Consider the following 26941-nt stretch of genomic DNA (forward strand, 5'->3'; position numbering starts at 1 on the left):
TAAAGAAACCAAAGGATTATTTGCATTAACTGGGTGTATGAAATGGAAGTAAAAGGATCACATAGGTATTTACTATTTTAACGAAATTAGTGACTTTTTAACAGTTTGTTGAATTTCTTCTCATTTCTTTTTCCTCTAAGAAACTGGTCCTGATCTGTTTCAGATTCAGATTTAGATTTGGGTTCTAGTTCTGGGATTCAACAAAACAAATTTGGGCCAAATTTCTGCACTGTGGGTATCTTGATCTAGTCACAGTAGGAGGGACCTCAAAGAGATCTGTCCAGGCTGTGAAACAATAGTTGCACAACAGAAAATACAAGAAACAACTGAGAGAAAGAAAGATCATCCCTTTGCATAATCAGAAATTCAATTATAATTGGCCAGCAATATGCAGACTTACATTCCAGCCTCCAGGCATATAGGCCTGATTACAGATTCAATTCCTTATAATTGAGCTTCACAAAGCCAGTCTTCCTAGATCTATTCCTAGATTTCCCCAAAAACTCCTTGTTAAGGATCAATTGCATCAATTTATAGATTTTCACAAGCATCAAGTTGGTCTAGAAGGATTACATTCTCCAAGGTGAAGACAACGTGATACACAAATATAGTTCAGGACCCAAATCATATAGATCTCCCTCAAATAGATGTGAAATGAAGTGTGATCTGATAGAGATGTCAACCAAGGACTAAGGAACATCGTGATATGAGCCACAAAGCTTTGCTGAGTGGGAATTACTTTGCAAGATCAGAAAGCGCAACTGACTGTTAGGACATGAAGAACAGATAGGTCCTGCCAAGAATCGACGAGATCTCATTCGCAAAGTAATGAATCAAGATGTGAACCTAGACATAGATTTGACATGATGCCAGGAACATGCCATGAGGTGCACAACAACAAATGATCCAAACTGGAGGTGTGCTGAAAGAAACACAGAAACTGAACTAACAAGAAAGCTAACAACAAATATTTTTGGTTGATGCAAGATTGCCAAGAACCCAAGATGCTCTTGCATCCAACAGCCAGGGTGAAAAGTGAGCCTCTCACTTTGTTGCTAAAGAGAAACCAACAAGGTCAACCTTAGCCTAAGAAATTCATGAAGAATCTTCAACTAGTCTGTACTTCCATTTGACAAGATATTCCTTATATTGTCTACCTCTGGTGCTTTTACGATCTCTGCTACCCAAAAATCTCTTCATTCTTCTCTAACTTCTTCTTAAGATATTGTTTCTCCATCTTTGATCCACTGTCATCGCTGAAATACACCTCATGATATTCATATAGATCTGGAATATTGGATATAGGCGATATATCCATGTCCTTTGGTAACTCCGTATACATTACCTAAATCAAATCTCCTCAAGATCTTACAAGGTCCAAACTTCCTCATCTTTAGCTTACTATATGTTCTAATAGGAAATCTCCCTTCTCTCAAATGAACCATCACTTCATCTCCTATTTCAAGTTCTCTGTCTCCTTGTCATGTCTGCTCTCTCCTTATACTTTTGATTCATGTCTTCTAAATATTGAGATTATAGATCCCAAATATACCATCTTTTCCTTAATGAATGAACACTTCTTGGTGTTTATTAGTAAACTCTCTTCCATCAACCTCTGCAATACATGTCTTAAATTGAACAAGTGGTCCTCCTTTACTTTACTGAAAATCAGAATGGCATCTAAATACACAATCACAAACTTACCCAAGAATTTCTTCAATACCTCATAGTCATCAACCTCATGAAAGTACTAGATGCATTAGTCAACCCAAAAGGCACTACTATCCATTTGTATAGTCCTTTATTTGTCTTGAATGTTGTCTTCCATTCATTTCCTTTTTTGATTTTGATATGATGATACCCACTTTTCAAGTTTACCTTGGTGAAATATCTAGTTCCACTCAAACAATCCATTATATCATCCATTCTAGGTAAAGGAATTTTGTATTTCACTATGATTCTATTGATTGCTCTAGAATCAATACACATCCTCCATTCGCCATTCTTGTTAGGTGCTAAACTATAGGTATTGCACAAGGACTCAAACTCTGTCTGATCAAACCCTTCAATAATTCTTGCATTTGCCTATTCAATTCCTTATTCTTTGTAGGTGTCATTCGATGTGCTTCTTTATTAGGCAAACTTGTTCCTGGAATTAGGTCTGTACAATAACTAAAACTCCTCACAGGTGGCAATCCATAGGTACATTATTTGAAAAACTATCTTCATACTCTGTTAGTAACTTCTTTGTCTCCTTAGGTTGTCCTCTTGCTTCAGGATCATACTTCTTAGGGATCAAAGCATAACACATACTTTCACTTTTCAATCCATCCAAGAATTTTCTACCCGCAACCAAACAAACTCTAACATAGGTATTAATCTTACTCCTAGGAGTCTCTACTAAAGGAAACAGTACTTGTTTCATTCCACATGCAAAGATAGTATACCTATTCTTCCTTCCATCATGCCGAGCTTGTTTATCATATTGCCATGGTCTATCCAACAAGATATGACATACATCCATAGACTTTGTATCATAAAGAACTTCATCATGATAAGATCCAATCTTAAATTTCACAAAATGTTTCTAGTGCAGGAGCACCTAGAAGAGTTCAAGGCCATTTGGAGGTCCGAGGCATGGAAGGCCTATCATGGCCCATTTGTAATGGTAAAATGTATAGAAAAGTCTGAAGTCTTAAAGGTTTTGATAAGGACATTAGGACTAATTTGAATGTAAGGGAGGCTAGTAGTGCCTAATTGCGATCAAATTGGGTAGAAGGATCTTAGATAGGTCAATTAGGCCCTAGAATGAAAGTGGAGGCAATTTGAATAAGTTTTCAATCAAATAAAGCTATATAATGTAAGTTAAAAATTTGAATTTTCAAATTCTAATGGCTAGTTAGTTTTGGAGGTGATGGAGCCCTAACATTTGGCCTCCATTTGTAATTTTTTAATATTTGAGACTTAATGAAGTTGTCATTGTTGTCAGTAGTGATGGAGTTTCTTCTTGTGATGGATATGAAGTTTAAGATAGACATTAGTGATGAGCATGTGCATAAATCATTTTTCATTGAAATAGTAGCAATGTCCAAAACAAAGCCTATGTAAATCTATTGAGAATAATACCTGAATAAGAAAGACCTCCATGGCTGAGACTCATAACTAATTGATGCAACAATAAAGCTATATGTCTAGCAACATTGAGCATAGGTCATCAAAATTTGAAGGCAGCTGATCCTTAGACAGATTATCTTGAGGCAATACAATGGAGCAAAGCATGTATATAGAAATAACAATTCCAATACATCTAAGCAAGGTCTAGTGCAGAAATGTGGCATTCCGAATAAGAACTTAAAGAATGTGGTAATGATGTGAGAGCAATGTAATGTGTGTATGGACTTGGAGTGTCCACTTTGGAAGATTCAATGCAGCGATCTCTACAAAAATCTGTGCCTGGAAAATAGAAGCATGGCAAATAAAATAATTTTTTTCCTTTTAGAAGCAAAGTAATATGTTAGCGTCTGGATATGCATCTAGTTATGAAGACCATAAAGATTCAAGTTGAAGTAAGAATGTAAGAAGTAGTGTTAGATAGAAAAGATTGCAACATAAGATCGGCGACAGGAGTGAGAAGTTTCAAAATCTTCAGGAAGATCATGACAAACATAGCCTTCGTCCACTATGGAATCATCACTACATATATTGAGTTCCAATCACAAAATATTAAAGGGATTGAAGCAAAGCTATATCTATTGATGATATGCGGCAAAAATTCCTTGGAAACATCAACACATTTTAAATCCCCTTTGGACTTGGAAAGTAAACAAAGACGTTGAAAAGAAAAAGAAGGATACTATTTGCGAAATATCCCAAGCCTATTCCGAATACTCTCCAATCATTGATTATCGAGGCTCCTCTTGGTATGCCCAATGAAACACTCCCATAGAAAGGACATTCTCAGTTTGAAGCTTTTTGAAATCATAGGGAACTTTCAGACCAATACCATTGACGACATCCAAACATAACAAGGAGCGATTAATGAAGATGTCAAGTATCGATGATGGAATTTATTAAAAATGCAATAATAGTCTCATTGTCTTAAGGTATCAAAAATATGAGGTTAGTCAATCTAAAGGAAAGAATAGATTAGTATGACCCGTGTGTCAAGAAAATATTCAAAACATGGATGCTTAAATAGATGTTTCAACCTTATTCACGGAAAGAGAAAAATATCCTGGCATATAAATTGCGAATACAATTTCCAATTACATGTATCGTTGGCAACTAAAGCCACAAGTTGGATGAAGGAAGGTGTAATTGGCACATATATAAAAGAAAATATTCAAGCAAGTCCTGATTACAAGCATACATCGAAACAGGGATGCTGTCTCATGCATACCAACTTTCATCCTGAGTCATAGTTCCACGTTAAGATGCAAAGGACAATTCTAGGCTAGCAAAATACGTGTCACTCCCAGCAAGAAGACAAAAATGATTATTGCAACAATCACCCAAGAGAAATGATGAGTTTCAAAGGGCATCGTAAGTCAGTAATGAAGCACCGTTGGAATCCCACAGATGCCAAATCCATCGCGAGCCAATCATTTACTTTCCCAAAATGAAGTGTGTATGTGTAGCGATCAAAAGAGGGATACGGGAGGCACCAAAATGTCATGAGATGGTATTTTTAATTTGATGATTTGCTTTTGAAAGGCAATGATAACCAAATTTGCAAACCATGAATTTTGGAGGATATGGAGTACATGGCAACTATGGAAATAAACCATCAATGAGATAAGGTTTATCATTGATATAGAAATAAATTAAGAGTATGATTATCATAAAAATTATAAAGTCAATAAAGTGTAATTAAAAAGTTGAATAAGCATAAACCTAAAAACAAAGGTAATACCTACCTTAATCAATTGGTGCAATTATAAAAAGAAAGGGTGTGATTTATTTTTGTAAGGAAGTGACTTTGAATTTGAAAAGTCATGTTTCATTAAATATCAAGATATAAATAATGAGAGAAGCAAACAAACAAGACACACATTAGATATTCGACAAGCATTTTATAAGAACAACATTTGTACAAAGGGATAAGGAGCTTAAATATGACTTTATAATGTAAATTCAAATAGTTTATTACGCCGAAGGCATCCCTTTTCTAAAGTCGCAAAACATCATTTTAACATCAACGATCAGTATTCATTAATATAGGATGCAAGATGATTGAAGTAATCTCAATCGTTAATTTCAAAACATGAAAATAGGCATGTCAAATATGCAATTCCTGACAAGTGAAGTCATTTGGAATATTTTATTACATGTATTGTTGTGTGTTTTCAGAATATGAAAGTCCAATTTGAAATTCTTTTCTCACCATTTGACAAGTGTAGTCCTTTCCAATTTTTTTGTATGGGACGTTTTGATCTGCATCTTCTATAGTCTATAAAGGTATTCTTGCTATCTTGTAAGTTTCATTCCTTTAGTTTGGCGTTGCAAGCACAACATTGGAATTATTATTTTTTTGCTATCCTTCATATAAGATTTATGAAGCTTCATGCTTCCAATTTTTATCAACTGTCCAAGTGTCCACAAATGTGTAAGCTCATGCCCATTCCTTTGGCATCAATCCTTCGTTTGTCATCTCCGTCCATTCCTTCGCAACTCCTTGCTTGCCTACTGTGTGGAGAAACTTGTCTGTGGAACCTTTTCAATGTCATTCCCCAGCGCAAATACGAAGGCCACCAAGCTGCTAGCTGGACCAGGGAACTATTAAAATGATTCCGATGGGAAGATGGGTTTTCCCTCTGTGTAAACCTCTTGAAAATAGACGCGACAACCATCAACATTCCTCCCGATGATGATGATAATAGAAATGATGATCTTTTCACTCTCAGGCCCTCTCTCGTCCTCATACTAGCCCCACCCTTCACATGCCCAGCCTAATTCCACCTACTCTTCACTGCCAATGTTTGCAGAATCCCACAATTCTAATTCCTTTGACAACGCATTGGCCAGGGGGGAGTGTAGAGACATAGAGACGGTTGCCAACTCCATTACTACAATTCTCCTTTCCTCGACCTTTGAATTGCTATAATTTAATGACCTAATTATAAGTTGAGAGCTTGTAGAGTTCGGGCCTTTCAATTGCAATAATTTAAAGACCTAATTATAAGCCGAGAGCTTGCAGAGTTCGGGTTGGGGGATTTAGACTAACAAATTTGAAGGATTTTATGCTGAAATTGCAGCAATGCGGTGGGCGGCGGCTGTGGCTTCTTGTCTCTCACATAGATTATACTTTCCCACACGCCATCTCTTCACCAAAACACGAAAATTTTCGACCTCCATCCATCCTTTTCAATTGACCGCATGACTTCTTTACTGATTAATCTACAGCTTCTCCAGTAAAGTCTGAGGCCAATTTTTCTCACTGCCTAAGCAAGGTATAAATTTTTCATTCCTCCATTGTAAAAACAAAAGCACACATTTATCTCAGCCAACTGCCATAATCCTACGTGGGTAAGTAATATAGCTCACGTTTTGGAGTTTTACTTCTCTCCACAAATCCCTTTCGCCCCTAATTTTTTTGCAATGTTGGTGGGCTTTTTTTTAACATTCAAGTACATTGGGCTATGGTCCCATGGAGCTTATGATAGATTTAAAAATCTCTTTTCGGAATTGAAACTCTAGTTTATCCTTATGTCGTGGAACTTGTTGCTTCATGATTGAAAATTCTCCCACCTTGTGCGTAGATCACTTCCTTAGATGCTCCCGAAAGAGTGAGGTGCAGGGATCTAGAAGAGAATTTAGAGGCACTTATATCAAAAGGCATTCCATTGTAGGAGACTTTTAACAGGGACATCCTTGCTCCTTTCAAGTGCCTCCATTGCTCCTTGTCACTTTTCTTGACTTTTTTCATTTTATTATTATTTAAAGATAAAGTACATGATTTTAAAACATGAAAATTAAAATTTATACGCACAACAAATTTGGTGTTAGATGTGATAATATTTTATCCAGTTTTGATGTTTATTTTCCTGAGGATCTAAATGCATGGTGGATTATTCTATAACTCTTATTATAGCACTAGCTCTCCTTACTGGGATTGCACTAAGAAGACTTATATCTTTATTGTGTGTCGACGGAGGAATTTTTTTATTATCATAAAGGACATAATTTTTTTGCATCGTTCGCTAAAGGTAAATCTACTTTAGTCCATCATCACATTTTATGCCACCAAACTCAACACATTTTATATATACACTGGCCTTTCATTCTATTTGGTTTCCAATATATTTTTCAAATGCTAAGCTACCAAATGCTGTTTAAAAGAACATTTCTATTTGCTAATTATAATCCACACACAATTCCATACAACATTTGGCCACTATTATAATTCTTTTTCATTAAAGCTTAAATTTGCAAAAATTAAAACATATAATAATGTAGACCATGTTTCTCATCTTCTCCAACTACACCCATTCCTATATTTGCATTTGTTAAATTTACACACCTCACTAGATACTTTATTAATTAATACCATTTGATTGTTGATTGGATTGCTTTGAACTTTTGTTTATTTCTCAAAAATAAATAAATTCATGTGTTCTATACCTTCATTGTTACAATTTAATGACAGATTTACGATTTCTTACTACTCATATTTCCTTGTTGAGATTCAAACGTGTCTTTTGACTCTTGTTTCTGTTATGTGTCTCTTTATCGAGAAAATAGGCAATGCTAAACCTGGATACGATGGGTCCATACAAAGATTTATGTGTGCCACATAAACTTTTGTACTTAGGTTTGTTCAAATATATGCAATAAAAATAAATGTTTATCATGTTATTCATTACCAACATTTTAAACTTAACATAATTTTCTTTGGCATCCTTATTGCAACCTTAGGTGCAATTGCTAGTTTTAATAATAAAATAAAAAGCCTTTGTTTATTTTTATTAAAAGGCATGGAGATTTAAACTTCAATTGATTCGTCTTTTATAATCATTTTAAAATTTTGTAAACAATTTTGGTTAGATAAGTGGATGAGGTCATCTATGGCATTTTAAACTCGATCATCGCAGATATTGTGAAATATTTGATTGTTTCTGAATCTGTGTCTAGTTTGTCCCCTTGACCTTAGGAGTTAAAGCTCAATCTGGACTAGTTTAGAATTGCGTATATATATTTGATTTGTCGTGTCTTGATTATTAAATTGTTTATAGTTTATGTGCATAGAACATTATAAAGTTGTACGTTATAATCATCATTGTAGTTGACTCTATTGCCCAAATAAGCTAAAGCACTGGTCTTTTTATCATTGAAGTATTGGATTTATATTTGAAGTCAAAAAATTTATAACTTCCCCCTTACAAACATCAAATCCATTGTTAAAAACCTTCTACGATTCATTCAATTCAAACACTCAGCATTCAGTTTCATTTTGATCGAGTTCAAAGACCCTGCTAGCCAGAGAACTCTCCAAAGCTTAAATTTGCTATAGAAAAGCTTCGAACCAGGCAATCAGCGTTTGAGGTGAAGGTCTACCTGCCTAGGTGTAGCGAACTTAAAGTGCAAGGCAATCAAGGTGATTCTCATTCGTTGGCCAGAATTGATTGTGGAATCCTATCGGAGAAGTGGTAGGCTCTTGGATTTCCAATTTGTGGCAACAGGAGGGAAAGGGGATTTAAGTTCTTAAATAGGTTTAATACATTCCAATGGACGTACATTGGTTAAGGAAGTTGAAAGACAGCCTATATAGCTTGTTCAGGGCATAGGGACATCACCATGGTGTGGATTGGACAACATCTGTACAAACTGGTTCATGAAAATGCAATAAAAGTTAAATTGTTTTGTAAATTCTTGGTTCGCAATTGATTGATTTCTCATTCACTGCATATTCTATAAACATCAGAAGAAGGCTTGTGAATGTTTTGAGAACTCTATGAGTACGTTTATTCAATAAGTTGCTGATAGAGTTTAGGAGTTTGCTTTATTTCCTAAGCAATTTTGCATTTCCTCATGGAAGAATGATCATTCCATTAATGTAAGAGCTTGATCCCCATGGAATGATCATATCTCAACTTGTATAATGTTCTACTAACATGAAATCTCAAGAAAATGAGAGGGTTTGATGATCACCATTGAGAGGTGTTTGAAGGAACACATTTTGGTTGCTTGTCTATAGCAGTAGCATATCTGGCCACTGGAGGCCTACATTTGATGTTTGGATATGCTTGTATATGTCTAGGAGAAGGTGAATCCACAATTGGTTAGTTGAGATTTCACTAGCAAGGGCAAGAGTGGAGAAGCCCTAGATTTAGTAAGGGTTTGAAGACCAAATTGGGGCTTTTGGTGTTAGAAATCTAATTGAGACCTATTCGACACACTGTGTAAAGTGGTAAAGTTGGATGATAAGTTTCAAGGGGGTTTCCTTTGTAAAAGTGACCTTATTGAGACCTTGAATCTATCACAATAAGCCATTGGAATAGGTTGGTCCAAAAAAACTCATACTGAACTTCTGATATGTTGAAGAGGGGTCAAATGGGTGTCCAAAACTGCAATTTGTTTTGAAGGTCATTTGGATAAAGTTGGAGAAAACATTTTTTTCAGTCATTGGAGACCTAATTGCTCCTAGGCCTAGTTGACAGCGTTTTGGGTATTCCTTGAAGATGGGCATTTGAAATTTGTCGAATAGTTTCCATGGATGAGTTTGAGTAAGTTAAGGTCCTAGAAACCCTAGTTGGAAACTTGGAAGGCTAAATCTTTAGTTTGCCCTATTGAGTCATTTTGATGCATAAGAGAGTATTGAGCAATTTGCAACATTGCCAAGAATTTAACAACATTGTCATTAAGGAGTTTGAGAAGACCTTGCCCTTGGCTTTGCATCAGTTGTTCATTCAGCAGTTTCTTATGATCATCCTTTATCCATGGTATTTGATATGGTTTTGGATGCATCAATCTCTACAACTTCTACTTGGCCACCAACTCCTTGGATGCTAGGTTATTTGAATTATTGTTGTCAATGATTACTTTGCAACATTTACCTTCAACTTTGCATCTTGTCTTGAACAAACTCTTTCTCATCAACGACTATTGATCCATTTCCTCATGACATAGGACTCTCCTTGCCACTAATGCTTCTCCATCTTTTGGTTGGTTCAACTATTCAGTAAACTTATCTTCAACAAATGTATTTTTTCCTTTGTTTTCTCTTTTTTGCTTGAATTCCCTTGGATGCATTCAAAGGCTCGGCCACCCTACCCACCACACTTGAAACGAGTCCCTCTAAACACCCTTTCGACATCTCTCCTATAACTGCTTTGTTCACAATTTCTATCATCTCTTCGGTATGAGATTATCTCTTTGAATTTTGTCTTGCCCTTATTTTGATCTGCATAAGATCTTCCTCCACCAATAAATCTTCTTCCCCTTTGAAGCTTACCATCTCTTCCTCTGTCTTTTTCCTTGTCTTTTGTTCAACTATTCGTCATCTTTTGAGGCATATTGATAAGCTTCTTCTACACTCTGCAACTTGAGGAAACTGATCTTATCTTGTATTGAAATCCTTAAATCATTAAGATACCTTGCAATCCTTTCCACATCATCATTGGTATGACCTTATCTGATACCCAACTTGTAGAACTCCTCTGGTGTCCTGCTTTTGGTTTTTGTAATTTCCTAAACAATTTAACTTGGTAATCAGAAGGTAAGGATTTTGCCTTCAATTTATTCACCATCCTATCCCATGACTTATGATTTTCTCCTTACCTCCTATTTGCCTATCAGTTTGCGAATGCTCCCGTCACAAGGATGCACAACCTTTCAACTTTGTGCAAGCATACTTCACCTTCTTATCTTCGCTTGTACCTTCAAAGTCAGAGTATTTCTCCATCTCTGTAACTAAATCTAGAAACTCTTTTGAATCTGACATGCCGGCATAATCAAGTGGATTGAAATAAGGTTTTGTGTTCGCCCTATTAAGGCTCTTAAGAGTCTTTCATCTCCCTGATCAAGTTTTGGTTCTTCTTCTTACTCAACTTATTCTTCTTTGTCACTCACGTGATCAATATGTCGATCTCTCCTTTGGGTTGTTTCCACAGCTTCCAATTTGGCTTCTTCTTGTCTCAGTAATTCCATCATGGCTGGATCTGTATCTCTCCGAGCACCACCTTTGGTATTTCCTCCTTGAACCATATTTGAGAAAGTCCTTTGCAATTGCGGGTCAGATCCTCACTTTCACACCCCACAACAATCAAATCTAGGGCTTTGTAACCTCTAGAATAGAGATTTAATCATCTCAAGGAATGAAGCTCACTCTGATATCACTTGATGCAGTCACAATAGGAGTGACCTCAAAGAGACGTGTCCAAGCTGTGCAACAAGAGTCACACAACAGAAACAACTGAGAGAAATCAGGCTCAGCCCTTCACGTTATAAGAAATTCAATTACAATTGGCCAACAACATGCAAGCTTACATTCGAGGCATACAGGCTCAATTGCAGATTGAAATCCTTACAATTGAGCTTCAGAAAGCCAATCTTCCAATATCTATTTGTGGATGCCCCAAAAAAGCTCCTAAGGATCGATTACATGAATTAATAGAGCTTCGCAAGCATCAAGTCAGCCTAGAAGGATTACATTCTCCGAGGTGAAGAAAATATAGTACAAAAATATGGGTTAGGACCCAAATCATATGGATCTCCCTTAAATAGATGTGAAATGAAAGCACAATCCAAGAGAGATGTTGGCCAAGGACCAAGGAACATCGTAATATGGGTCATGAAGCTTTTTGAATTGGGAAATTGCTTCGTGAGATTGGAAAGCTCTGACTGACTGTTAGAACATGAAGAACAGATAGGTCCTGCCAATTATCCACGAGATCTCATTTTCAAAGTAACGAATCAAGATACAAATTTCGACATAGATTCAACATGATGTCGGGGATATACCACAAGGGTGCAACAACAAATGATCCGAACCGAAGGTGCATTGAAAGAAACACAAAAAACTGAACTAACAGGAAAACTGAAAGAAAATGTTTTCGGTTTTATGTAAGATTGCCAAGAACATAAGATGCTCTTGAGACTTGCATCATATAAATATAGAAATTTTCGAAAAAATATATATGTATGTATATTCATTGATTCTTACATGTAACATGTCAATGTTCATTCTTCATTGGTTCAAAACTTCGAAGTTCAGACATGTAATAATATTAAGAAGCTAAAGTAGGGTTCTCATAAAATGATAAACCCGTAATTGTAAATATATGAATATGACATATTCATACTTTGCAAAAGTCTCAAAATGTCATTACATGATGGAAATCTAAGTCATGAGCCATGTTCCATATTTAAAACTTATTATCCAAATTCGTCTTCATAGGAACCAAGGTAAACATTTGGTTCCTCTTCAATTTCATTTGAACCAACAATTGTGGCACTCACCATGTCCATGTCATGTGAAATAGCTGCCTCTTGTTCATCATCAGAGACTCGAGCAAGTTGTGCAACCATGACATCTAAGTTAGAACACTCAGGGATTAGATCCCAATTCTTTGTTGCATGCTCATGGTAGTCTGTTTTCTTAAGTGACAATATATGGAGGTTGCAGTTTATAAAGACCAAATCTTCTGTTTTTTTGGCACCTAAATGATTGTGCTTAACCAAGTGGATGGAGTGTGTACTTTAATTTTGCTCAGCTGAAGAAGAACTTGCAAATTGTTGAGTTAGCAAACAATATTTACATTTAGTCTTTAATTTTCAATATGGTAGCACCATGTTTAAATGAAAATTCAAAATTGAAGAATAATAATTTTTTTTTTTTTTAAAGATACACACTTGGGAGAGAAGTTAATTGCAAGAGATAGCAAGAAAATAAAGTGTTGATCATGTAGATACCACCATTCATCAGCGTCATCCTATATTGAGTATGAAGAGTGGAAGTGTTGTGATATTTGGTAGATGCAAATTGGGCAAACACGGTGAGGACAATGTTTTGAGTTTGATTATGACTATGTATCTTTGAAAATGCAGCCTTGTAACCACCAACAACCTCTGCATCTCTATATGGTGCTGCCCTGTTGGTTGTGAAACCATCTCTTGGCTATAAAACCTTGGCAACAAAGCATACACCAAGAGATGTAAGGAGTTGGTCATCTTGTTCAAACAATCAAAAATTATTTTATGGACAACAAGAGTGGTTCTTTCCAACCCCAAACAACATTTTTTTTTTAAGTGGTGCTTACCCTCGATCATATGTGCTTCACCATGGTGCCTACATCATTATAAATTACACCCAAACTTAGATGTCCAGTATCAGAAAATCTAATCATGCTCATGATGGGCTTGGTGAGTTCTAAAACATATTCTTTAAATTGCCACCATTCACCATCAAGAATCAATGCGTTTACTCTTCTTTTTCTTTGTGTTTGATTGCCTCCATATGCTCCAAAAAGTGTTGAACCATAGCACTCAAGGCCTCTCACACCTTCACATTTTGTCTTAAGACAATTGTGTGAGATGCAAATCCCGTTTTGGCAACTTTTGATGACATAAAACATACATGTCACATATCAAGTTCATCTATTAAAAAATTCAAAACTATAAAATAAAATATAAAAACAAATTTGAATTACCTTAAACAACTCCAAAAAAGTTTAAACTAAAAAATAAAATATAAAAACAAATTTAAATTACCTTCAACAGCTCCAATGTAGAAAAGATCTTGAATATGGCTTGTTTCATGTAATGATTAATCACAAACATTTGTATCTCCTTAGCCTTTGTGTAAATTTTATCGACCCATTCAACTTGAGTACTAATCTTTTGCATGATTAAATTGAGTGAGTGTATTGTACACGGTGTTCGCAACATGTGATTATATGTTGCCTCCACTATAGCCCCAACTGCCCTACATTTTTTAGCATTGTTTGTTATAACTTGCAGCCCCTCACAATCCACTGCTTCCAATAACATCACTCCTTTAGGTGACACTGCTATAACATTGATGAAAGGCCTATTCTTGCAATCTTTCCATCCATAAAAAATGATAAGACACTTGTTTCCACCCATGTATCCTTGATCACATTCAATTGTGTCACCACCCAGGCTTTCTTCTTCAACAATAAGGTGGTTCCCACCTTTTCATACCCATGACTAACATAATCAGCAAGTGCTTTGCAAAAGGTACACGCTGTTTCCTGCCAATAATGTGATCTAACAAGGTTGAATGGAATCCCATTCACAGCAAGCAATGGGCAATAATTTGATCAGCAACAGCTTTCATTTCATTTTTGAAGGCCACATCCAGTGGGCCTCTTTTCCGTGAATTTTTTTTGGTTTAGAAGGTAGTGGCATTGGCAAGAAAGGATTGTGGGACAATAGATTTTACCAAGTCTCTAGGAGGTCCCATCAAGCGTGTCTGGGCATGGGATCTTTCTGTCTTTCTTCTATTGGTTCTCTTATCAGCTTCGTCTTGCTCTTTAGCATATTGCAAGATTAAATGAGTTGGCAGCCTGTTCCCATCTTCTCCTCACAAGGTTTCACTTGATAGTATGAGCTCAGATACTCTACGTTGCAATGGTTACACTGCCAAAAATACTTGATAGTATGAGCTTAAATACTCTACATTGCAATGGTTACACTGCCAAAAAACCCCTACCACTGGGCACTGCTCTAATCATTGTCGTGTAATACCAAAGCAGTGAACTTGCATCTATTTTGAAAGGGTTTTCCTTGACAATTGAACTAGAGCTTCTACTTGCATTTCCAACCATTCTATCAAACTCTGAATAATGGACATAAAATGGAAAGAAAACTCAAACACATTATTGCAAAATAATTAATTGACAAAAAATTGGCATTACAACCCGGCAATATGTATACATTTTTTAAAAAAATCTTTTGAAATTTATTAAATTCTTGAACAAAATGAAGATTCACTTACCTTTGTGCACAAAATCTGCCTTCCCCAATGATTTCTAAATCTTTGATGCAAGTCTTAGTCCTCCTTAGTGTTCATTTTCGAAGGAAAATGCTACAACTGTAGAACATAGCAAAAATGGTGAACAATGCTTGAGAGATGAATGAATGACCAATAAATGACTTAATTAGGGATTAGAGGCTTTTTAATTTAAAAATAAAAATAAAAATGCAATGTAGGCCCTGTTTTTGGGGCACCCATATGTGCAGATCCCCATGGATTCTGCTTATATTCTGGCAAGATTCTGAACAGGAATCTGGGTGGAATCCAGATCAGATTGTACCCGAACCAGGGTCTGAATCTTATGAGAGGGAACCAGTACTGTAGTTTTTAATTTTTCTGGTAAGATTTGTGAATCTGCTTGTTGAAATTTGTAAGTCTGCAGAAACTTGACAGTTTAAGAGACTTGTGACTTACCAGAGGCAGACTTGCCCTAGCAAGTTCCAACTGTTTGTTTTGGAGGGCTGTGGTCAACTTTGACCTGGCAAGTTTATGCCAAAATTTACCAAGTCTTATGTCTATGCATACAACTGAATAGAAGAGGGATTCAACATAGCATTGTGGTAGAGTACTAATGCTTTTTTACGTGCAACTTGATAAGTTTTGATAGCCAAATCACTTTCTAAATGAATTTTAACAATTTCAATATTAAGAACAACAGTGAACTTTACTGTAGATATGGTTTGAGGAAAAATTGCCAACAGGAATGTGTTTCTGAAAAAAGAAATTCATAGAATATAGATGAGGCATTCTTTGAGTTGGAAGCTCTTGAGAGAAACAATAATTGATGGATGGATGAATAGTAAAAGCTGATACTGTAAGTGGGAACAATTGATTTTATATCTTACATTTAGTGATATGAGCGAGAGAAACTAATTATATTGAACTTAGTTGTACTTCATCTTTTTCTTTAGTAAAAGGCCTTTGTTATCATTTTATTTTTCTAGATCTTCTGGATCGTGGCTGGAGAAGATCTGGTGCGTTTCTTTACAAACCTGAAATGGAAAGGACATGCTGTCCCCCTTACACAATTCGGCTCAAGGTAGACTCATTTGTTCCATCTAAAGAGCAAACACGTGTCTGTCGGCGGATGCAAAGGTATAAAATTGTAACTAGTTTTGTGTAAGTGATTGTGATCCTTTTCAAGCACTTCAATAGTAGTGACTATCCTTCAATTCGTTTTGTTTGTTGCCAAGCTTGTAATTTGCACTTACAACCTTCAGGTTTTTGGATGGATCTTATGATGGACCAAGGACTGTAGGAAACATGCACAAAGAAAATGCTCTTACTCCTGGAAGATTATGCAGTTCCAACTTAAACATGTCTGCAAAAGCAGAAATGCAGGGAACTTCTGTGTCTCCTAGGGTATCATTGGATGCACAAAATTCGAAGACATCTGAAATAGACAAAGAGGCAATGTATATCTCAAAGAAGATTGATGATTTAGTCAATGCTTGTGTAGAAAGCGAGGAACTTCCTACTGGTGTCAACTTCCCCAAGGCAGCTGTGAAAAAAGTGACAGTCCAGAAGAAGAAGAAATTGAAAGAAACTTTTAAAGACTTAAAATTCTCTTGTAATATTTCATTTCAAATTGCAGCCATCCTGAATAACATGAAGCTGCCAGAGAAGTTGAAGAGTGCATCTGATGTTTTGGAGAACGGCCAAGGTCAGCAAGAGAGATCGAGAGAAGTTTCTCCCATAATTGTAGCAGAGAAATTGGCCTCCAAGCTAGAAACATTTGGAGGGCTTCCTGGTTTCCTTTTACAAGCCTGTAATGGTTATCTCAATTTATTTTCTTGCAATGGAATGCAAGATTTGGAACAAAGTTTTCTTGGTAAAACATCTGTAGTAAAGCCATGTCCTGCACTTTTGTCAGAGAAGACCAAAGTTGATGAGAAAAGAGCTGTGTCTTGTGATGACAATCGAAATTCTCAGAAGCATGAAAGACACAGACTTGAGATTCGTCTGAATAGATCGTCATTTGATCCTCAAGAGTTTGCCTTGTACAAGAAGTATCAAATAAAGGTGCATAATGATAGACCACAGGATGTTGAGGAAAAATCATACCGAAGATTTCTTGTAGACACTCCTTTAGTTTATGTTCCAGCAACTGATAACAATACTGTTCCAACTTGTGGCTTTGGTTCATTTCACCAGCAATACTTGATTGATGGGCAATTGATTGCTGTTGGTGTGGTTGATATATTACCTAAATGCTTTTCAAGCAAGTACCTGTTTTGGGATCCAGACTACGCATTTTTATCTCTTGGGAAGTATTCAGCTCTACAAGAAATAAAATGGGTGCAGGAGATGCAAAAGATCTGTCCTTCTCTACAGTATTATTATCTTGGCTACTATATTCATTCTTGTCCAAAAATGAGATACAAAGCAGCATATAATCCCTCAGAACTGTTGTGTCCTGTTCGCTATCAGTAAGTTCTGTTACTTTTACTTGTCCAAATTAAACTTAAGCTCCTTTTGTTATTGCCTTCTTTCAAATGTAAGTTGAGAATGTTTGTGCCTGAAGTTCTATTTTTAATACTTTTAGTTCTGTTCTGTTTGCAACTTCATTCCTGCTGTCGAAACTGCTCTAGGTTATAAATTAGTAAAGCTTCAAGCATTTTCAGTGCCTAGAAGAAGCTTACTAAACAATGATCAGGATTAATTGAACAGTTAATGTCATGTCCCCTATTCAAATAATTTAAAAAAAAAAAAACTTTGCTAAGGCAGGCAGGCTCCAAAAAGGTAAAGTCGGAAAAAAGGGGCTAATCTTTGGAAACCAATGGACTAATAAATAAAATTATTATTAAATTATATTTTATTAACCCCTCTTGGACGTGAGTTAGGGTTATGCCCTCTTTAAAAGGGGTTTGGAGGCATTTTGGACTCATTCTACAACTTGATTTTTGCTAATTTTCTTGCTGTTCTTCAGAGGCTGCCAAACCTGTGGAGAAGGAGACCCAAGAACGGGAGTTTGCAGGTTTCCAGGAAGGCTAAGGACGGGAGTTTGAAGCCATTCCATGTGCATGCTCGTACAGAGTTTGCCTTTGTGCTGAATAGTGCCGATTTGGGTGTTTTCGGGGTTGTTTTTGGTTTGAGTTTGGGTTTTCAGTTGAGTGTTTCATATCAGTTTGGTTTGCTGCTGTATTTCAGACTTTATGATGTTAAAATAGAGCTGAATATATGTATTGGGTCGTGATTAAACTTCTGAGATAGTGTATGAGTGTTTTTGTGGTGTTTCCGGGCATTTTTGTGTTAATTTCGGGAGCCCGATTGAGCATAGTTTTGCCCTACATTTGTGAGCTGTTGTGTAAAGGCTATACAAATTTGGAAATGTCATTTTGTAGGCTGTTATGCTGCTGAAATTTCTGTAAAAATGTCCATTCTCAGATTTATTAAAAAATTGTGAAGTTGTGAAGTTTTTGGCACTAATTTGGACATACCCGTTTTGGGTTTTATTGGGAAATTGGCAGATCTTTGTAATATTGTTCGTTTGATTTTAAAGGTCTGATTTGAGGCTGGAAATATCATGCAAAATCAGTAAAGGGACATTTCAGTGGTATCAGAGCCGTGATCTTGCCAGCCTGAGGGTTTGTAGAAGTTGCATGCAGTTTTAATAACTACCCAGATCTTGCATGTCAGTTTTGACAACTACCCAGATCTTGCATGTCATATTTTATGGTTGCATGTTGCTTCTAATTAGTTTCATGTCAAAATTTATGATCGCATGCAACTAAGTGAAAGAGAAAAAAGATATTTGCAGCGAGAAAAGAATAAAGAAATTTTGATCAAACCCCCAGTTGAAAGCAAAAGTACAAAATCCAAGGAAGAAAAAAGTATGGCTGATCCAGATGAGATGGCAAAGAAATTCTTCCAAGACATCCAAAATACTCAGAAGCAAACAGTGGATGGTTTGGCGGAAACTAGAGAGGCTTTGCGAATATTGACAGAAAAATTACAAGGAGTTGCATCTATTAATGAGAAAGGGAGCACTTCAGAGGAGCCAAGAAATGGGAGATCCACACCATCTAAATCAACCAAAACTATTTTCTTGCCTGCAAATGAGCCACCAGTACCAAATCCAACCATTAATCTAGTGGAAGAGGTTACAGGTAACTTGATTACATTAAGAGCTACTTATAATGGCTTAGATGATGACTTTCGTAGTTCAGTTCCTTTTAGAGAATATGTGGATATAATGAACACTTTGATGCCCAAGAAAGAGAATAGGAGGGAGCATGACACAAGTGGAAGAGAGCTCAAAAATAAAATAAGCAAGTTTACAGCACCTACTTTTGATAGAACAAATAAAATTTCAGCTAAAGCATGGCTACAAAAATTACAAACTTTCTTCACACTTAACCCCATGAAAGAGAGTGATGCTGTTTAATTTGCAAGTCTACACTTGGAAGATGCAGCCTATGATTGGTGGTATCATGGAATGACTACTCAAGGTCACGATCATGTAACTACATTTGAAGATTTCAGTCAAAGAGTGATAGATAGATTTGACCTCAAGGATGATGAAGAGTACTTTAAAGAATTGTCAAAGTTGAAGCAAACCAAATCAGTTAATGAGTATATAGAAGAATTTCAAAAAGTGGCTGTTATGGTACCTGATATGAGTGAAAAGAGGATTGTATATCTTTTTCTTGATGGTTTAGAAGATTCTATTAAGGGTTTGGTTAAGGCTTTCTCACCCTCAACCTTACAGGAAGCTATCAAAAGAAGCTTGCAACTTGAAACTTGCGTGCCTATGAAATCAATCACTAATCAAAAACCCCCAAATCTTTGGCAACATAAGGGAAATTTTCAGAAAAAGACTTTTCCAACACTACCACCAAAAGATGTGACAAATGTGGCAAAAAAGAAGGTAGATGAAGAGACTAAGAGTGAATTACGAAGGAAAAAGCTTTGTTTTACTTGTAGAGAACCATGGGTTCCAGGACACAGATGTTTGGGGAAAGGTCAAGTGCACTATATTGAAGTTGCTTCAGAATCTGATTCAGATGAGCATGAAAAATTTCATGATACTAAGGAGGAGGTAGAAGAAGAGAAAGGAAAAGAAATCAGCAAGGATGGCACTTTAGCAGCATTATCAGGAGTCCCAAGATACCATCCCTTCCGAATTCGAGGGGTACTAGCAGGGCAAAGGTTGACCGTTCTTCTTGATAGTGGGGCAACTCACAATTTTATTGATGAGGGATTTGTCATGAAAAGAGGGCTTAAAGCAGAAGATTTTGAGGGATTCAATGTTACTGTAGCTGATGGATTCACTATGCCTTGCACACGGGTGGTGAAACAACTCAAGATGACCTTAGGAGATTATGAGTTATGTGATGACTTCTATGTGGTTGGTATTGGGGAGACAGATCTTGTATTGGGTGTTCAATGGTTGCACTCTATCGGAGGCTATTACATGAACCATCAAACTATGGAGTTTAAATTTCATTCCAATGGGAAAGAAGTCATATTGAGAGGGTTATCGAATGGAGCACCTAAGGCGGTCTCTGTAAAGAGGATGGAGAGGACTTTTCGAAGAGGACAAGTAACATGGGCAACAGGAGTCATAATCCAACCAACAAGCTCTCCAAAGAATCAAGGTAATTTCCATTTTGAAATTCAAAATATTTTTGATAAGCATAGTATAGTTTTCAATGATTTGCCTCCAGGATTACCACCAGATAGAGGTTTTGAGCATGTTATAGAGTTAGAACAGGGTGCCAAACCAGTTATAACAACCCCATACCGCCATCCAAGAGGTTATAAGGAAGAAATTGAAAAAACTATTAAAGAACTCCTGGACATGGGATTCATAAGGCCTAGCTCTAGTCCATTTGCATCATCTGTGGTACTTGTCAAGAAAAAGGATGGTACAATGAGAATGTGTATAGACTACAGGGCTCTAAACAAGAAGACCATAAAAAATAGGTATCCCATACCACGCATAGATGAACTCATTGATGAGTTACATGGTGCTGTATACTTCTCAAAAATTGACTTAAGATCAGGCTACCATCAAATCCGAATGAGGAGTGAAGATGTGGAAAAGACTGCTTTCAGATGTCACTATGGGCACTTTGAATTTCTTGTTATGCCATTCGGACTCACTAATGCACCTGCAACATTCCAATCTTGTATGAATAAGGTATTCAGTCAGCATCTTCGGAAATTTGTTTTGGTATTTTTCGATGATATCTTGATATACAGTAAAATATGGGAAGAGCATCTAAAGCACATAGACACTGTTTTGGGAATCTTGGAGCAGAAATCCTTCTATGCTAAGCTATCTAAATGTGAGTTTGGTTTGACAGAGATCCTATATTTGGCACATATTATAAGCTCTAAAGGAGTACAGGTTGATCAACAAAAAATCCAGGCAATTTTGGATTGGCCTCCACCCACTAATCTTACACAGTTGAGAGGTTTCTTCGGGTTCTGTAGCTACTATAGGAGATTTGCCAAGGGATTTTCTCAGCTTGCTGCCCCCTTGACTGATTTGACAAAGAAAGGAGCTTTTGTTTGGACAGAAGAGGCACAAAAAACATTTGATAAGCTTAAGGAGGTAATGAGTTCATGCCCTGTGCTTGCAATTCCAGATTTCTTTTTACCTTTTGTTGTTGAATGTGATGCTTCTGGAGAAGGTATAGGGGCTGTCCTAACTCAAAGGGGACATCCAATAGCATTTGAGAGTAGAAAATTAAATAAATCAGAGAAAGGTTACTCCATCTATGATAAGGAAATGTTGGCAATCATGCATGCACTTCATAAGTTTAGACAATATTTGGTATGTGGGAGATTCATTGTAAAGACAGACCATAATAGCCTCAGGTTCTTCTTGAACCAAAGGGATTTGAATGATCGTCAACAAAAATGGGTAAGCAAATTGCAAGCTTATGATTTTGATATTGAATACATGAAAGGAAAGAATAATGTGGCTGCTGATGCTCTCTCAAGAAAGCCCACTTTGTGTTCCTTATCATCTATCTCTGCTGATTGGAAAGTCTCCATAATTTTAGAGTATGCTAAAGATTCATTTGCCACCAAGATTTTGGATAAGTTAGTGGATGATAACAGGTACAAGGTTGTTGATGAATTGACTTATTACAAGAACAGGATCTTCTTAGTGCCAGGGTCAAAAACTAAGGAGAGGATATTGAGGGTCTTTCATGACACACCTTTGGCTGGTCATCAGGGATACTTCAAGACATACAGGCAAATTCGAGAGCGGTTTTCATGGAAGGGTATGAAGGAGGATGTCCTTAAACACATTAAGGAATGTATGGTATGCCAACAAAGCAAGAGTGAGCAAAATTTTCCTGCAGGGTTGTTGCAGCCACTTCCTATTCCCGAACAAAAATGGGAAAGTATTTCCATGGATTTCATCACTGGGTTGCCCAAGGTTCAAGGTAAGGATTGCATATATGTGGTGGTAGATAGACTAACTAAGTATGCACATTTCTTTCCTATCACATCTGATTTCAAGGCATCACAAGTGGCCGAATTGTTCTTCAAGGAAATTTTTAGATTACATGGTTTGCCTAGAAACATTGTTAGTGACCGGGACAGTAGATTCCTCAGCTCTTTTTGGAAGGAGCTCTTTCATTTGGCAGGAACTGAACTCACTCCCAGTACTAGCTATCACCCTCAAACAGATGGACAAACAGAGATAGTTAATAAATGGATAGAGGGATATTTGAGGAACTATGTTTCCAATCAACAACATGCTTGGGTGAAATGGTTACACCTAGGGGAGTATTGTTACAATACATCTCATCACATGTCTATTGGTATGCCTCCTTTTCGTGCTCTTTATGGTTATGATTCCCTTTCCTTTGTTCATCTAATACTTTCCGATAGCAGAGTACCCGCAGCAAGTGATTTCATCAAGCAAAGCCAAGACATAATAAGGTTCCTCAAGGATAATCTACAACATGCACAGAACCAACAAAAGATATATGCTGACAGGAAAATGATTGAAAGATCTTTTGAGGTGGGAGATTTGGTATTTGTTAGGTTGCAGCCATATAAGCAAAGCACCTTGAAGAGGAGTGGGGCAGAGAAACTCAAGCCAAGGTTCTATGGGCCTTATAAAATCATCAAGAAGGTAGGAGAGGTAGCTTATGAATTGGAGCTCCCACCAAACAGCAAAATACATAATATTTTTCATGTATCTTGCTTAAAGAAGGTTCTAGGCCAGCAAACCATAGTATCTACAGAATTACCACCTCTTGATGATGAAGGGAAATTAGTTTTGTTACTAGAAGAGATTTTGGATACAAGAGAGAAAAGGTTGAGAAATAGGAGCGTCATAGAGCATTTGGTCAAATGGAAAGGATTACCACTAGAGGATGCAACTTGGGAAGGAGCACATATTCTTGAGAATTCCAACCTTCATTGCTTGAGGACAAGCAATATTTGGGAGGGGAGGACTTGTCATGTCCCCTATTCAAATAATTAAAAAAAAAAAAAACTTTGCTAAGGCAGGCAGGCTCCAAAAAGGTGAAGTCGGAAAAAAGGGGCTAATCTTTGGAAACCAATGGACTAATAAATAAAATTATTATTAAATTATATTTTATTAACCCCTCTTGGACGTGAGTTAGGGTTATGCCCTCTTTAAAAGGGGTTTGGAGGCATTTTGGACTCATTCTACAACTTGATTTTTGCTAATTTTCTTGTTGTTCTTCAGAGACTGCCAAACCTGTGGAGAAGGAGACCCAAGAATGGGAGTTTGCAGGTTTCCAGGAAGGCTAAGGACGGGAGTTTGAAGCCATTCCATGTGCATGCTCATACAGAGTTTGCCTTTGTGCTGAATAGTGCCGATTTGGGTGTTTTCGGGGTTGTTTTTGGTTTGAGTTTGGGTTTTCATTTGAGTGTTTCATATCAGTTTGGTTTGCTGCTGTATTTCAGACTTTATGATGTTAAAATAGAGCTGAATATATGTATTGGGTCGTGATTAAACTTCTGAGATAGTTTATGAGTGTTTTTGTGGTGTTTCCGGGCATTTTTGTGTTAATTTCGGGAGCCCGATTGAGCATAGTTTTGCCCTACATTTGTGAGCTGTTGTGTAAAGGCTATACAAATTTGGAAATGTCATTTTGTAGGCTGTTATGCTGCTGAAATTTCTGTAAAAATGTCCATTCTCAGATTTATTAAAAAATTGTGAAGTTGTGAAGTTTTTGGCACTAATTTGGACATACCTGATTTGGGTTTTATTGGGAAATTGGCAGATCTTTGTAATATTGTTTGTTTGATTTTAAAGGTCTGATTTGAAGCTGGAAATATCATGCAAAATCAGTAAAGGGACATTTCAGTTAACAAGATTTTCTACGAATAAGGAATCCCTTTGAAAAGCCTTTGTCTACATAAAAGGACACGTTGACTACTGTTGATCCCCATTCAGGTCAGCAATTCTTGTCTTTATTGGGTTGCTCTCCAAATCAGGTTAAGACTTATAACGTCTCACACTCTATTTTGTTTATGCTTTCAGGTTGTTCCTTATAATATCTTCATCTTTTTTGCTGACATTAATCTTGTAGACAGCAAAGAAGCTGCTTTGGTTAATAAAAAAATTATAAATGATTAAAGCTTAGTAGCTTCAATCTCTTGGATGAGCATACCAACCATTGATCAAGGTTAAAGAAAAGTTTACCAGGATTTATCACAAATGAAAAAGCTCTGTGAACAGCCTTTGTTTACATTGTTTCACTGTGATGTGTCCCTCTAAGAATCCCAGCGTTTCTGGTGTGAGTATATCTTGTGACGGGCAAACTTCCCCCCGTCGCCCCTCTACCAAAGCCTGCAACAGGGAATGTCCCCAAGACTTTCCTGCAGTGCCTCACCTTGCCTGAAGCAATAGCCCCACTGCCTGAACAACTGCTATAACAATTTTGTGTTTAGAACATTCTGAAGAAAATTGAACCATTTTTGTGGTGATTGTCTTCTGCATTTGAGAAAAAATTGTTTATCTCTCTTATATTTTACATTGTAGTTAGCTCTGCACCTCTTGCAGTGTATAGCAATAACATCATAAACTTTACTTGTATGTTTGGTTCACCAATGATATCATACATTCAGCACTTTTTACTGGTTTAAGTTTTAACAACTATGCTGGTTAAGTATGAAATTTTTTACGGTAATTAAAACAGCACATATCAAACAACTACAAATGCAAACAGCAGCAATAAATGATGATTCAATACTTTAAGGGTGAAATTTTGTGGTAACTTTTGAAACTAATATTTGCCATAATTAGGTTAAACCAAAACATCTTCATCATCCTAATGATCCTTAGTTAACTTGGTGCAGAACCATCCTAAGAGTACCTAAGAACCTTGTGAGCTTCCTGCACATGACGCCAATTGATGCTGTTTAGTACCATATTATATATTTCAATTGAAATTTATTATACATATTTCTATAACTACTTTTTCGAAGTGCTACATTATATTTGTGCCACCAAATTTGGTCCATAACCAAAACCTGTTGCTGTGTCCCCCATCTCTCCATTCTGAAACTGTGGAACAGAGGCTTACTACCAAATGTTACATTAACTGCCATTTCATATCAATCATTAGTTTTTTTTCATGCCCAAAAAGCCCATATGCAAAGCTGCTCCAAAGGGCTTTTACTGCTGCCTTCTTGTTGAGCACCTGCTGTGAATCTGCTTCCACATGTTGTACAATATTTTTTAATGCTTTTGTGGACCCCAAGTTTCTATGCATTAGTAACGTCCTCAAAAAGCTTCTTTGATCATACATCTGTCAAAAGTTCCAATCCAACTGGTTATAATTCCTCTGTGGATTAAATGACCTAGAAGCTCTCGAGTGTTTTTGACGAGTGGAAGAACATAGATAAAACTTGATCCAATGGGGCCGATTTATCCTCAATAATGGATGTACTTAAAAACCTTTCTTAGTATTTAATATGGCTGAAATGGCTGTTGGTCAAGACTGATCTGATAGCTTGATGAAGTCAAGGAAAGAGAAATCCCCAAAAGAGACATCCAACCCTGCAGCTATAAACACCACAGTGGCAACGACAAAACAAAATAATGAACAAAACCAGCAAGAAGGAAATATGATTTTCAATTATCATAAAGCTGGCCTGTAAATGCAGATTACAGATTATTCAACAGCTATGCTTTATTACTAAGGACCTAACTCTAATTTTCTGTCTTCACAATCAGATATATTGGCTCTATTACCAATCTTAATACTTGAATGCTACTTCTAAACAATAACTACTCCGGCCATCTGATTACCATTGTTGATTGCCTTAATACAATCAAGCAATCAACTAACACCTCCAATCTGCCTCAAACAGCTTGAGTGCAGTCATTGAAAACCACGAACTCGCCCTTCAATCAATCCACCACCTCTTCCTTGTGCTTACCTCTGCAATTGTTAGTCAGATATACCTTCTGCCATCCCACGACTAGGATCTTAGGATTTACAACCTTTGGAACTCGATCTAATTAATCCTTTTGCAGCAACTTTCTCTGTCATGCACAATCAGCAGCAAATCCAATCCCTAACCTCCTTGGACAACCCTCTTGTTGATGTAGGCCAAATGTGCGGTTCTGCCACCACACAAACAACAAATCTGCAACTTTGTGAACTCAGGGACTCAGATGAGCAATCGCATGAATCATAACTACACTTTGATACCATTTGATGCAGTGACGGCAAGAGAAATCTCCGAAGAAGATGTCGAACCCTGTAGCTATAAACACCACAGCAGAAATGACAAAGCAAAACAATGAACAAACTAACAATAAGGAAATATGATCTTCAATTATAATTAAGTTGGCGTGCAAACACAGATTACAAATTATTCAACAGACATGCCTCATTACTAAGGACTTAAGCCTTATTTCCTATCTCCACAATCTGATATATTGGCCGTCTTTATTACCAATCTTAATGCCTGAATGCTACTTCTAAACAA

General features: G+C 36.7%; 1 protein-coding gene across 7 annotated transcripts in view; it reads left to right on the forward strand.

Moving 5' to 3' along the window:
• The window catches only part of LOC149543979 (arginyl-tRNA--protein transferase 2-like), a 74343-nt gene that overhangs the window by 45469 nt on the left and 1933 nt on the right, over positions 1-26941 (forward strand). For 5 of the 7 annotated variants that reach the window (XM_089798621.1, XM_089798618.1, XM_089798622.1 and 2 more), the window contains exons 3-4: positions 15940-16090; positions 16216-17424. In XM_089798621.1, the coding sequence (XP_089654747.1) occupies positions 15993-16090; positions 16216-17424 (1307 nt within the window). In that variant the 5' untranslated portion in view covers positions 15940-15992. The remainder of the gene's footprint in view (positions 1-15939; positions 16091-16215; positions 17425-26941) is intronic. The other 2 variants (XM_089798624.1, XM_089798620.1) reach the window with 1 other exon arrangement.

This window comes from Cupressus sempervirens, chromosome 8, assembly GCF_028749045.1.
Source record: "Cupressus sempervirens isolate cs-2001-9-10 chromosome 8, ASM2874904v1, whole genome shotgun sequence".
NCBI lineage: Eukaryota > Viridiplantae > Streptophyta > Pinopsida > Cupressales > Cupressaceae > Cupressus > Cupressus sempervirens.